The following is a 13,051-nucleotide window of genomic DNA, read 5'->3' as shown; positions in this document are numbered from 1 at the left end:
TGGAATGGTAAGGTTCTTTAAGGTATTAAAGATGAACAAGAAGCATTAAACCTTCAGGAATGTTTTCCCTCAGTGGGTAGAGAAGGGCAGGAGACTGAGAAATCTAAAATGTAGAATACAGTGGTTCCTAGTGAGGAAAAAAAAAAATTCAGTGAGGGATGGGTCAGTGGGGGCAAGGAGAAATAAGAAAAAGACGATTGCATTCGGAAAGGTCATTTGTGACCACTGAATAAAGGGGTAAAAATGTAGGGGTTAAGGAGAAAAAGGGAGTAGTTCGGCAGTAGAGGAAGTGAGTGCCCTAGCAGGACTGAGTGGTTTTCTGTTGGGGAGACCTATTCAGGGATGCGAGCTACAGAAGAGGGGAGATGTAGAAGGATTCTTTTTTTTTTTAATTTTTTAAATTTTTATTTATTTATGATAGTCACAGAGAGAGAGAGAGAGAGAGAGAGAGAGAGGGGCAGAGACACGGGCAGAGGGAGAAGCAGGCTCCATGCACCGGGAGCCCGACGTGGGACTCGATCCCGGGTCTCCAGGATCGCGCCCTGGGCCAAAGGCAGGCGCCAAACCGCTGCGCCACCCAGGGATCCCTGTAGAAGGATTCTTAACCTGAAGAACGGACCCCTGCGTGCACGGGGAGTGGGAAGTGGACGGGAAAGGATCTGTAGTTTCGTTATTTTCCCAAAGGTTAGTAAGTACTGGTGAGGAGGATGCGAATAGGTGAGAAAAATCAGTCAAAAACAAAAACCCTCGGAGGCCCAGAGAAAGGCTAAGGTTCAAAGAAGAAGAAAAAACGTAAAGCCTCCTCCTTATTTAGAGCAAGAAAAGCTCCGTAAATGGAACAGATGCACTTCTGTAAACGAGACGGGCAAGTTCACAACTGCATCCTCATCATCTGGAGAGCCGGTGACCAGGGCAGCGCCGGGAACCCCGGGGAGGCTCGCGCCGGCGCTGCAGGCAAGGGAGGCGGAGGCAGGCGGACCGAGCCGGCTGGCAGCTCCCGCGTTCCTCAGCCGAGCCGGGCGCCCGCGTGTAGCTCCCCCGCCACGTCCCGGCGCCGGAGGCGGTGCTCGCGGCTGGGCACCGCCGGCGTCGCGCCTTAACCAGCGAGTGCCCCTCTCAAACCCCGGCGAGCCGCCCGGACGCACTGCGGGCTTCTCGCAAGCGGCAGCCACCACGCGGCAGGGGTGACCGTCAGCGCGTCAGCAGGGAAAGCCGGAGGGCCGAGCTTCTCCGCGTCGCCACCCTCGCCGCGCTGCTTGGGCAGCTGCCTCCGGACCGGCCTCTCCACCTGTCACCGCCGAATCCCGCCGCCCGGCTTCGACATCTCCGTCCGGCCTCCAGCTCTCGGCCTGGCGCGGGGCGCGGGGCGCGGGGCGCGGCGCCAGCGGGCTTTCCCGGGCGACTCCGGGCGCGCGCGGCCCGGGGGGAGGGGGGGACAGAACGCCGGGTCCAGCCGCAGGCTACGGGCCTCCGCCCGCGTGTCGCAACAGTTTCCCGGACAGGCCCGCGGGCCGCGCCAGGGGACACCCGACCCAAGCTGGCTCCACCTCACGCCAGCCCGAGATCCCGCGGGAACAGAACTCGGGCCGGGGCCGGGGCCGGGGCCGGAGCTCGAACGCAGCTCCTAACGGCTGACTGCAGCGGTTTGACCTTGAGGGCCTGGCACCGCCCCGCCCCCTCCACGAGAGGAGCCGGCGTGCAGCACCCACAGGCTCCCCAGCAGCCAGTCTGGGCCCCAAATCCGGTCTCTCTCGCCCCTGGGCTCTTCGCTCTCTCCCGGTGGCCAATCGGATCCCGACGTGGTGAGGACCAATGGTCGCGGTCAAAATATCAAGAGTGGTTGAGCCTATCAAAGTTCAGCCCTAAAGTTTCTCCCGCCCTCCAGAGAAGTCGGTGGGCGGGTCGTTCTCAGATGTTGGCCAATCAATGGCCAATAAACAAGAAGCTTCCAAGATCAAAGGGGAAGGGGTGGGACCTAAGCCGCAGCAACGCAGCAGGGAGGAGGAGTGACAGGCAACTTCTCCAATACCACAGACGTATTTTTCCTTCGTAAGCAAGGGGGCGGGGCTAACTTGGCGGCTGCACCAATGGCTGGCTGAGGGGCGTGTCCGCGGGCCAAGCGGGAGCCGGAGGCCCCGGGCTCTCTGGGCCGCGCCTGAGGCGGACACCACGGGGCCGGGGGGCGGTGGCGGCAGCGGCAGCGGCGGCGAGGGTGGGCGCCGCAGCTGGCCCGGGTGGATGGAGTTGGAGGGGCGGGGTGCTGGCGGTGTGGCGGGGGGGCCGGCGGCTGGGCCGGGGCGGAGCCCCGGGGAGTCGGCGCTGCTGGACGGGTGGCTGCAGCGGGGCGTGGGCCGGGGGGCCGGCGGCGGGGAGGCCGGGGCCTGCAGGCCCCCAGTACGGCAGGATCCGGACTCCGGCCCGGACTACGAGGCGCTGCCGGCTGGAGCCACTGTCACCACGCACATGGTGGCGGGCGCCGTGGCAGGGATCCTGGAGCACTGCGTGATGTATCCCATCGACTGCGTCAAGGTGAGACCTGCACCGGCTCCGAAACGACCTGGGGCTGACCCGACCCCTGGGTCCTGTCCGGAGCCAGGATCCCGGCCGGCAGCCGGAGCCGACATGGGTTTCTTCCTGGCTCCTGCCATCACCTCACGAATCGACCGATACTTCATGCAAGCAAGGTCCCGGCTGGGAATTGAACCCAGCCAGGAACCAGGACCCATTTCTAACCGTCAGTGAGCTCTGAATCGGGACTGTGGAAAGAAAATCTGTCAGCCAAAGCCCTGGATCCTAGCTGGGACTAAACAGGAATAGGGTGGGATGGGATGGAACAGGTAAGTGCTACCGATTTGATTAAGGTGAAGCCAACTGGAGTGAATCAGACCCTGCATCATAGGATCTTAACGGCTTGAGATGTTCTCTGGGCGAGTGCTTTTACCAGCTTCTTACTGTGTCTTCCCTTAAAAGTGATGGGGCAGTTGCCGAAATCTGAAATCTCTCTCCTAACCTATGAGTGACTAGAAATCATTGTTCAGTCAGAATTCATAGTTCCAGGCTGGAAACAATTTGGGAAAGACCATGTTCAGGAAAAGGTTTCGGTTTCTCTGCAGCAAGCATGATACTCCACCTATTTCCTGAACATAAAAACTAAGCGGGGATGAGGATTTCGTATGTGCAGGGAGCAGCACATCAGCCCCCCAAACGAGAGACAGACCTGACAGTGTCATTTCTTTAGCCACCTAAAGTTGACAAAAAGGGGAAAGCTGCCTAGAAGGGAAGCATGATGATATTGAAGAGTAGATGTACGAGTGAAGAAAATGAAACAGGGTCAACATGAAGGTAGGATTCCTGTGAAAGTAAAAACTAATTGCAACCCCAACCAAGCAGACTGATTAGTGGGTAAAGAAGTCAGGTGCCTCTGAAGACAGCTAGGTGAAGACGGAACGGATTGTTCTTTATAGTTCTCATTCTTGTGCTCTAGCAAAGGCTCCAACCCCTAAAAGCGAGGACTAGATTGAATGAAAAGTAAATTCAAGGGGACTGTTGAAATAAAGGAATTGACAGAGACTGACGCTTCCTTTATATGTTAGGAGTAATAGTTTCCTCACAGCTCCTTGACGTGTGTTTTCTTCTCAAATTAGGAAAATGTTACAGTTTCAAAAGGAGAGAGTATTGAGTTGGGAAATACAACTCAATACTGCTTCTCCGTGGTTCTGGCACTCTCACACGTTTTCATTAGTGTGGAAAAGGAAACGAGGAAAGTGCTCATTAAGCTTTGTGAATGACATTGAGTTGATAGCTTTCTAGCACAGTGCAAAGCAACTCCTACCAACGGCCACACCTATTGAAACTGGTAAATGCACTTGGTTAAAATAGATGTTAGAATTTTACGTACCCTTGTCAATTGAGAGAAAAAGAAATAAACAGTAAAATCTATGTGAGAGAAGTAAGGCAATGGTTAATGCTCTAGCAGTATTAAAATGTAAAGTGGATAAGTACAAATAAAAAAGAAAGATTCAGACATTTATGTAATAAAGTCTAGGTTGAATGACTGTGAGTTGTTAATGGTATATATCAAAAAAGGAAAATGACCTAACTGCAAAGTAAACTAATTTCACGATACTTAGACTGTGAGTAGAGAGCAGAGTCTCGGGTGCTATGTTTAAATGACAACTAGATCAAGGAAAGCAATGAAAATTATTTAATGACTTGCAAAATACAATGTAATAATGTGACCAGCTTAGAGATATTACTTACTGTAACTTATTCAACTTAAGTGTTGTCCTATTACCTTGGGAGGCAATCTCCTTATTCCATATCTTTACATAATGTTATGCTGCTGCAAAATATTTTATAGATCTCTCTGTTAGAAATGGCTCTAGAATATTTTGGTGCATGTTCTTGTAGAGGGCAAATCTTTGCCCTGTGACAAAATAGTTTCTTTTCTTTTTTCTTTCTTTCTTTCTTTCTTTCTTTCTTTCTTTCTTTTTTTTTTTAGTAACAGACCATTCGGAATAAAAAAATGACAGATAAGGTAGAAGATCAAAATGGGTAATACTGATTGGAGTCCAAGAGAAGGTAGGACCAGAAAGCAGGGGGACTGACTTATTCTTGAGGCTGACAAACCCATTGAGGGAACACTTCTGAAAGAGGAGTTCCAGAAATATTTTGCATAATCACAGCATTGCTGGAATAAGTTACTTCTAGCCTGCCAAGGTAACTGTTTTCAAGAACAGTTCTTATTCATTTACATAAACTTTGAAATGTTTGTTTTAAAAAAATTAGTCATACAACATTACAGTCATGGCTCAAAGCCCTATATTAAATAATTATTTGATCTGGAGGGAAAAAATGCTCAAGAGTCTTCAAAGATACAGAAGCTCATTTTAGAAGAATCATTTTCATTTGCCATTAATGCTAGGATTTAAGTGACTAGAGGGAACAACTAGGTGAGACCAGTAGGATTTAGTGTCAGTAGCTTGTTAGACATTGTTACGCAGACAGGAAAAGTAAAATTCAAATCTCATCCTTCTGTAAGGACTTCCCAGTTCACTTGTCCCAGGGCTTCCCAGTTCCTCTTTTACCATAAATGATGGTGGAGAAGAAGAGCAGCCCAACGGTCCCTAAGACTAGAGGCAGGTATCTGTGTTGGAGCCTCAACAGTAACCACAGTGTTTGCAAATGAAAGTTGACATTGCCTCTTGGCATGCAAGCCTGTGCACCCCAGCCACTTATCAGGGTCAAGTTGATTTAAAATATCCTTGGGAGGAACCTAGCATAATCTCTCTAGGCCATAGTTACTCAGCCAACTATTTACATGGTCATAATAGGGAGGTTTGGGAGCCCAAATATATTCCAGTTTTCCTTTTCTCATTCTCAGAGGCAAATACCAGACTTTATCTATAGGGATTGGCTCGACAACCAAAGTAGTTAGAACTCTTCTCAAAATCATCTAAGTACCCACCTGTCACCAAGGTGCTACTTTTTGGCTCCATAATGGTGACATAAATAATCTACTTACATAATAAAGAGAGAAAGGGCAAAGGGAAATAAATCTTTTCCAAACTCCAGAGGTAAATGGTTATCTATACACACTCACCAATGAAAGGTTAGGAAATGGAAACATTGGCTTATTTTACTTTCTTGTATCTAATAATAATTATTATTATTCAATAAATGGTAATTGTTCTTACTGCCAAGCACTAACTGATGTGCCTTGACATATATTTATTCATTTAATCCTTGAGAAGCAATTTCATGAAGTATATACCATTTTCATTATTTTACAGTTAAAGAAAAGGAAGCAAGTGGCACAGTCATTATTTGAACCCAGTCTGACTCTTAGCCTTCCATACAGCCTCCCAGAAATAGATTTCCAGAGCCAAGCAAAGCACAGCGTTTTATGATAGTGCTCATTCCTAAACATGACCTTCAGATTAATAGCTGAACATAAAAATCATTATAGCCACAGAGAAACTATAAAGTAAAAACAAAAAATAAAAAATTAAACTTGATTTACTAGTGGCTAAGATCCAGTTAGTTGCCCATACACATTTGTGAAATGATGTAAACAAGACACAATGCTGCCATGATCTATAAATTCTAAGATATAAACAAATATTTCCAAGACTCTTGTTTGAATACAATAAAAAGCCTTATATTTCTAGTGCTTTGTAAATTACCAATGGCTTTTACATGCCCTCTTTGAATCCCTGCAACAGCCCCATGAGCCATTCTTAATCTCATGTTTTAGATGACAGCACTGAAACTCAGGTTAAGTGACATATCCAAAACTACACATCTAGCAAAGCAGGGGCTCATACTCAGGCTTTCTGAGTCAAATATGGCTTGCCATTTACCAAGCCACTTATCTCCCTATTAGTTCATTTGGCTTTTCTTCAAAGCCATATTCATTTTTATATTTGGCATAGCTTTATGCCTGGGTCCTTTCCATAAGGGTAGAGGTAGAACTGTGAGTTAGATTTAGAGGTGTGTATAAAATGTTCAGAGTAACTTTCAGTCCAGGTTTCTCTTGGCAGTGAAAGGTTCCAGGTCTCTGAGGCGAGGCCTTTGAAGCCTGGTTGCCTAAATAATGCCACTGACTTCAGCAAAGCAATGCAACTTCTGAACATTCTCCTTATATGAGATTAGTTTCGAACAAACCTATGGAAACAAATAATTGTAAAGCTACCAGGCCCAGTTTATCTTTACCAGCAGCCATAGCCAGCAAAGACTTGTAGTGACTGAATAATGGATTCTATACTCCTGGGTGATATGAAAGATTCGTAAGCATATCCTTTATCAGAAATTTATGGGGTGTTTTTTTTTTGAGAAGTAGAACGAATGTGTCAAACTGTAATAAGTGATACAGTATTTCTGACTGAACTTACAGTAATTAAGCTTTTAAGCTTCCAGTTCTTTGTTGGTAGTGAGCAGGAGAAAATAACTTTAGAGGAATGTGTATGGCTTGCAGCTAACTAGGACCTGTTAATCTGGTTAGTTTTTTTCCTCCTGTGCTCTTGAGAAGAGGCAATAGTCTTAGATTCCAGATGGCCAAAAGGGAAGTTTAAGCTTTTAAATTCAAACTGAATCAGTAATTGGAATGAAGTAGGAATTTAAACTATACTTGGGCATTAGTTGCCCCTACCGACTAATAGCCTACTTTTTACTTTGTGAACTGGTGCAGACAGCTAAGATTCATTTGTTCTTTAATTCATTCAACAAACAAATCTTAAGTGCTTACTCTATTCCAGCCACTAGACATTGATTTTATATTGTTAGTCTCCATACTACTTTAATCTTAAGATGGATCAAACAGACAGGATTTTCATTAGGAGACCCACCCGTCTTCTGAGGGTCCATGATTTGGGGAATGTTTCGAAAAGATTAATTTTCCAAATTTCAATCCAACTTTGTCCAGGAACATCATACAAAGTGTCCACCATGTATTCTGTACCAGTCATTGAATTCTCTGGAAATTCCAAGGTATATGTTTCATGAAGACTAATATTAGTGATGCCAATTTGGGAGTTCATTCAGTTTATATTAGAAATCCGAAAATTCCTTCAGTTTTAGAGTCTAGGTTGCTTTCCATCCTTCGTGGTTTCAAGGTAAATGCTCTTTCCCAGGAAATTAGAGCAGCATTGATTACAAATGCTATCTCTGCCAAGAGTTTAACCTACAGGCCCAGCTGCCAATGCCAAATAATCCGGGAAACTCAGATAATCATCAAGGATATAACAAAGCATGAGCTGTCATCTCATGAGTGTAGTGTGTGGTCAGGAAGCAGGCCTAGGATCAATCTTCAGAAATAATGCATAAAGTATGTTGTAGACAGTAAATAGTTGACTGTAGAATCCATTTGCAAAGAACTCTTGGCCTGAGTTTATTACGGTACAAATGCAACTTCTGAAACACAGGCTTGATATTTGTTGCTGGGGCTATGAATCATTTTCGGAGTTCAAGGATCCTTCCCAAGCAGTGATATTCTCAGAATATCCTATTCACAAGAACAGTGTTCCCCTGATAGATGACTAGCAAAAGAAAGGTCCAAGCTGTGGAAAGACTAGACACAGATTTGGAAGAAAGTAAAATTGGATACCAGGGAGCACTCCTGCACGTTGGCACGATTCCACATAGAAGTACCCACACCCTTAGTGTTGAAGTTGGGAAGTGAATGAGAAGTTGGCATTGCTGACGCTGCACTTCTTTCTGTAATTCCAGACCCGGATGCAAAGCCTACAGCCTGACCCAGCCGCCCGCTATCGAAACGTGTTGGAGGCACTCTGGAGGATTATACGAACGGAGGGCCTGTGGAGGCCTATGCGGGGGCTGAACGTCACAGCAACAGGCGCAGGGCCTGCCCATGCCCTCTATTTTGCCTGCTATGAAAAGTTAAAAAAGACATTGAGTGATGTAATCCATCCTGGGGGCAATAGCCATATTGCCAACGGTATTGAGCCTTCCTGTGCTGGTTCCCCCACTTTCTCAACTCTCTGGGCTTTGCTGCTGTCAATGCTTTCCAGTCTCAGCATGGTTTGGAGCTGAAGCTCTGGGCTGGGGTAGGCCAGATTATAGGGGAGGGACTTCCAAACCTGATGTTCTCAGACAACGGGCTACTTCAACCCACCCCTCTCTTGGGGGCACCTCAACAAAGTGTTACAGTATCTTTCCTTACCTACCAGCTCGACTCTTTTCATCTCCCTGCATCAACTACTAATGCCCTGGTAATGTGGAGACACACAAAACTACACCCCCCCCCCAGTTGTGTATTTCTTGATAGTTGGGTGGTCCTGTCCCTCAGGGCAGAATAAGAGGTGACCCAGCTGCCCAAGGAAGACATTAATGGAACCCCAGATCTTTGCCTCATTTTTCAGGATCCTAACTGACCAGAGGCAGTTTGTGTTGTTGAGGATATGACCAAGCCTCAACAAGTGAATTGCAGTGGGGCCAAGGGACTTCCGTAGAGAAACCAGAGGGTTGGAGGTTATGTGGAAGTAAGGGAAGGGACAGCAGCCTGGTACTTGAGGATTGAAACCCAAATTGAGAGTGGAGAGGAATGGTGAGGGATATGGCCTTTCAGGACCTGAAGGAAAGGCCTAGATAGACAGATGTTAGAGTTTGGAGAAGGACTGTGCAGCATAGGTGCAGCAGGATGGAAGATGAGATGCTGTGATGCAAATCTGACTACATGCCCCTCATGTTCTCCCTCCACCGGAGGCAGCTGGTGCTGGCATCCCTTGGCCACAGTCGGTCTGCTTCCTGTCTGGGGTGTAAACTTCATTTATACTCAGAACTGTATAAAATCTGGCTGTATAAAACTTGGCTATTTCTGACCTCCCTATTATACATATGGAATGTAGACTGGTGATCTTACTAAGTTAGTGGGTACATATATCTTCATTTCTCAGAACAGGGGTATAGGAGCAGTAGGTTCCCACCTTTGGAACTGGCTCTTAGATTCCCTCTCCCTCCTGTGGCTTAGCCCTGCCCCGCTTCTCCCTGGGGCCTCAGTGAATGGCTTGACCTCTCCTGGCCTTACATGTGGCAGTTGTTTTCTCCTTTGCAGGTGCAGCCGGGTGTGTAGCAACATTACTGCATGATGCAGCCATGAATCCAGCAGAAGGTAATGATTCTGCTGCCTTCCCTTCTGTGGGCAGCTGCATCTGCATCTCTGGCCTTTTCCTTGATTTCTGGTTTGCTGAAGAAAGCCAGAGAGCACTGGGTTGGTTTTGGTGGGTACCATGTCTTACCAGTAGAGTGCGCTCCCTCTATGTTGTCAGTACTGAGGAGGAGCCCCTTAGGAAGCAAATTCAGGGAGACTTAATATGTCTTTGGGGCTTCTCTGAAAAAAGATGTGGCTCTACTTCACCTATTCCTGGGCCTTCTTGGAAGTCCTCTCTGTAGTAGATTTAATTTCATCTGAAAATTTAACAGATTATTTCACTTTTCTTCAAAGAAGTGAAGATGGATTTTTAACATTTAAAAATCCTGCCTTTCTTGTTGGAATAAAGATGGTTGAAATAGGAATGAAAGGATAAATTGTAGAGCTCAGTTCCTGCATGGCTGCTTGGATCTTGGCTTTTCAGGTAGAAAATGAGGTACCCAAACAAATATGGAGGGAGAGCATGGTTGCCATGTTCTTCAAGTTGCAGTTCTTTACCTATCTAGGCAAGGCCATGATGTGGAAAGGGCCAGACCTAAGCTGAAGATCCAGGACTCGAATCACAGTATCTACTTGAGGAAGTAGATGTTTAGAAACTAAAGCCACAGTCTTCCTGGTTAAGAATTTTGTTTTCATTGTGGTAGCTCTTCTCCTGTAGGAGGATTAATCATCTTCATGTTGTGAGCGTTTGGTGCTCTGTATACCTGAGGATTGAGATTATTAGGGCTATCTGTTCATCATTATGTTCACTGCCCCTGAATCATTTCTTGTCTTGGGTTTTGTGAAAGGGTAAGATGATAATAAGAGGTAGGTACTTTTTTCAAGGAAACCCTCTGGAGTCTCTAAATCTTACATATATTCTGTGTGTTCATTGGTTGGTTTGTTTTTTTTAAAGCTTTTATTTGAGAGAAAGAGCAAGAGTGAGCACAAGCAGGGGGAGGGGCAAAGGGAAAGGGAGAAGCGGACTCCCCACCAAGCAGGGAGGCCTATGTGGGGCTCTGATCCCAGGACCCTGAGATCATAACCTGAGCCCAAGGCAGACACCCAGCCAACTGAGCCACCCAGGCATCCCTCACTGGTTGGTTTTAAAGAAATCCTACTAGAAGTGAGTCTATTATTTTTTGGCCCCTTATCAACCTTCTATCCCCTCTCAAAAAAAGGAAACGTTAACATATTAGACTGATAGTTCACTCGTATTTTTTTTTTCTCTCTCTCCATTCCAATGGCTGACTCGCTGACTTGGGACTCTGAATCTGGATAATCTTGCTCGCCGGTTGATTGCTGCCATCATTTCCTTTCTTCTTGTTGATGGTACCACCAGTGGTCAAGCAGAGGATGCAGATGTACAACTCACCATACCACCGGGTGACAGACTGTGTACGGGCAGTGTGGCAAAATGAAGGGGCCGGCGCCTTTTATCGTAGTTACACCACGCAGCTAACCATGAATGTTCCCTTCCAAGCCATTCACTTCATGACCTATGAATTCCTGCAAGAGCACTTTAACCCCCAGAGACGGTACAACCCCAGCTCCCACGTTCTCTCTGGAGCCTGTGCGGGAGCTGTAGCTGCCGCTGCCACAACCCCACTGGACGTTTGCAAAACACTGCTCAACACCCAGGAATCCCTGGCTTTGAACTCAAACATCACAGGACATATCACAGGCATGGCTAGTGCCTTCAGGACGGTATATCAAGTAGGTGGGGTGACCGCCTACTTCCGAGGGGTACAGGCCAGAGTGATTTACCAGATCCCCTCCACGGCCATCGCATGGTCTGTGTATGAATTCTTCAAATACCTAATCACCAAACGGCAAGAAGAGTGGAGAGCAGGCAAGTGAAGTGAAGTAGCAGAGAATGCGGCCAGGGGCTCAACACTGCTGCGGCCTGCCTGCTCCAGCCACGTGCTCTGTCTCCTGGCATGCTCCAGCCTTGAGTGGAGTTGGAAGGAAGGTAGAGGGTTCTCCCCAGGCTGTTGGTGTCTTGGCTAACACCAGTTCCTGCCAACCTCTGTTGTCGCCATCTTTCCTTCCAGGCCCTAAGCCAGTGCAGCAAAGCACAGCACAGCACCTTTGATAACCTCTCCATCCTGGGCCTGATGACCTGCTCTAGACTGTTATAGAGGAATAAGCAGCTCATTCCTGTGGTTCCTAATAAAAAGCCTTTACATTAAATGGTTTCATTGGGTTTGTTTTGCCAAAGGGGAGATGGAATGCTGTCAACCATTCTTGACTTTAAGCTTAAATCAAGGGGCCCAAAGGGAAGGTTTATCAAGTGTGTCCATTATTTGGGTTTTTGCTGATTTTCACAGTGATGTAAAACTTTGGAGCCCTATTCCCTTTATCTTAGTAATAGGCTCCAAGGAATCTCCCTGATGGCAGGAGCAATGACCTCTTACAGATCCTAGCTACGTAGGCACTCTTGATCCCCACTGTTGCCTTTTCCATGGGACCATGGAGTGGCACCGAAGAAGTAGATCTCTGCTCTCTCAGCTCTGCCTGCCAAAGGAAAACTTCCTACGTGGCACTTTGTTTCCTAATGTAGTTGTAGAACAAGAGTTATTCAGTGAAGCTGTAAGACCTAAAGGTTACGTGGTAAATAAAGATATCTTTCATTTGGCCATACGGCTTTTACAAAGTACTTTACCATACGCAACTTCATTAGGTTCTCACAGAATCTGAAGTAGGCATCATCTCTGTTTTACAGGTAAAGAGAGCTCAGAGAGGGTGCCCCTTGCTCAAGTTCTCACAGCAAGTACAGAACTGAAACCCCCACCCAGATCTTTTGCTCCCAGAAGTGAATCTAATTGTGCCTTCCTGCAGATCAGAAATGAGCAGAGGGCACATACTCCAACCTGCCTCCTGAAGAAGTTCCCTCCTGACAACTACTTAGACTGTTGGGAGACTAGCAGGGATGGGGCTTTCACTATGCTTTGTGGGTTAGTCTGTTCCTTTGTTTAGATATCACCAGTTACTAACAAGTTCTTTAGTACACAGAGTAGAAATCTACCTCCAAGAACAACCATTATCATCCTTATTATGTCATCTGTCATTCATTCATTCACTCAGTAACTGCTGAGTGCCTCTGTGTCAGACACTGGTGTTGGGATTATGATGATAAACCATCCCAGTCCTCAAGGAGCTTATTGTCTGGAGAGGAAGGCCAGTGTAAACAGGCACCTACAAGATAAAATGACAAAAACATGCATAATTATACCCAGCCTGGCCTTGGGTGACTGGGGGTGGCTTCTGGAGGAAGTGACATCTGAAGTGACACCTGCAAGGCAAATTAGGTGAAGAGAGGAGGGGAAATGTTCTAGGCAAAGACCTAGAAGAGAGAGAGGTAAGAGAATAAGAAGTGTTCAGGGTTCGGTGTGCAAGGGACCT

General features: G+C 46.8%; 1 protein-coding gene across 2 annotated transcripts; it reads left to right on the top strand.

Moving 5' to 3' along the window:
• The first annotated feature begins 2,200 nt into the window (after positions 1–2,200).
• SLC25A28 (solute carrier family 25 member 28) lies at positions 2,201–11,839 on the top strand. Of its 2 annotated transcripts, none has more exons than XM_055300459.1 (4): positions 2,201–2,529; positions 8,227–8,455; positions 9,572–9,628; positions 10,989–11,839. In XM_055300459.1, the coding sequence occupies exons 1-4, from the start codon at positions 2,239–2,241 to the stop codon at positions 11,504–11,506; spliced, it is 1,095 nt and encodes a 364-aa protein (XP_055156434.1). In that variant the 5' UTR covers positions 2,201–2,238; the 3' UTR covers positions 11,507–11,839. The 2 variants fall into 2 exon arrangements, with proteins under 2 accessions (XP_055156434.1, XP_055156435.1); XM_055300460.1 differs by lacking the exon at positions 2,201–2,529 and adding an exon at positions 2,544–2,837.
• Positions 11,840–13,051: the final 1,212 nt, after the last annotated feature.

This window comes from Nyctereutes procyonoides, unplaced genomic scaffold (genome assembly GCF_905146905.1).
Source record: "Nyctereutes procyonoides isolate TBG_1078 unplaced genomic scaffold, NYPRO_anot_genome, whole genome shotgun sequence".
NCBI classification, from domain to species: Eukaryota; Metazoa; Chordata; class Mammalia; order Carnivora; family Canidae; genus Nyctereutes; species Nyctereutes procyonoides.
Note: the sequence above shows the minus strand (reverse complement) of the source record. Positions and strands in the feature narration are given on the sequence as shown.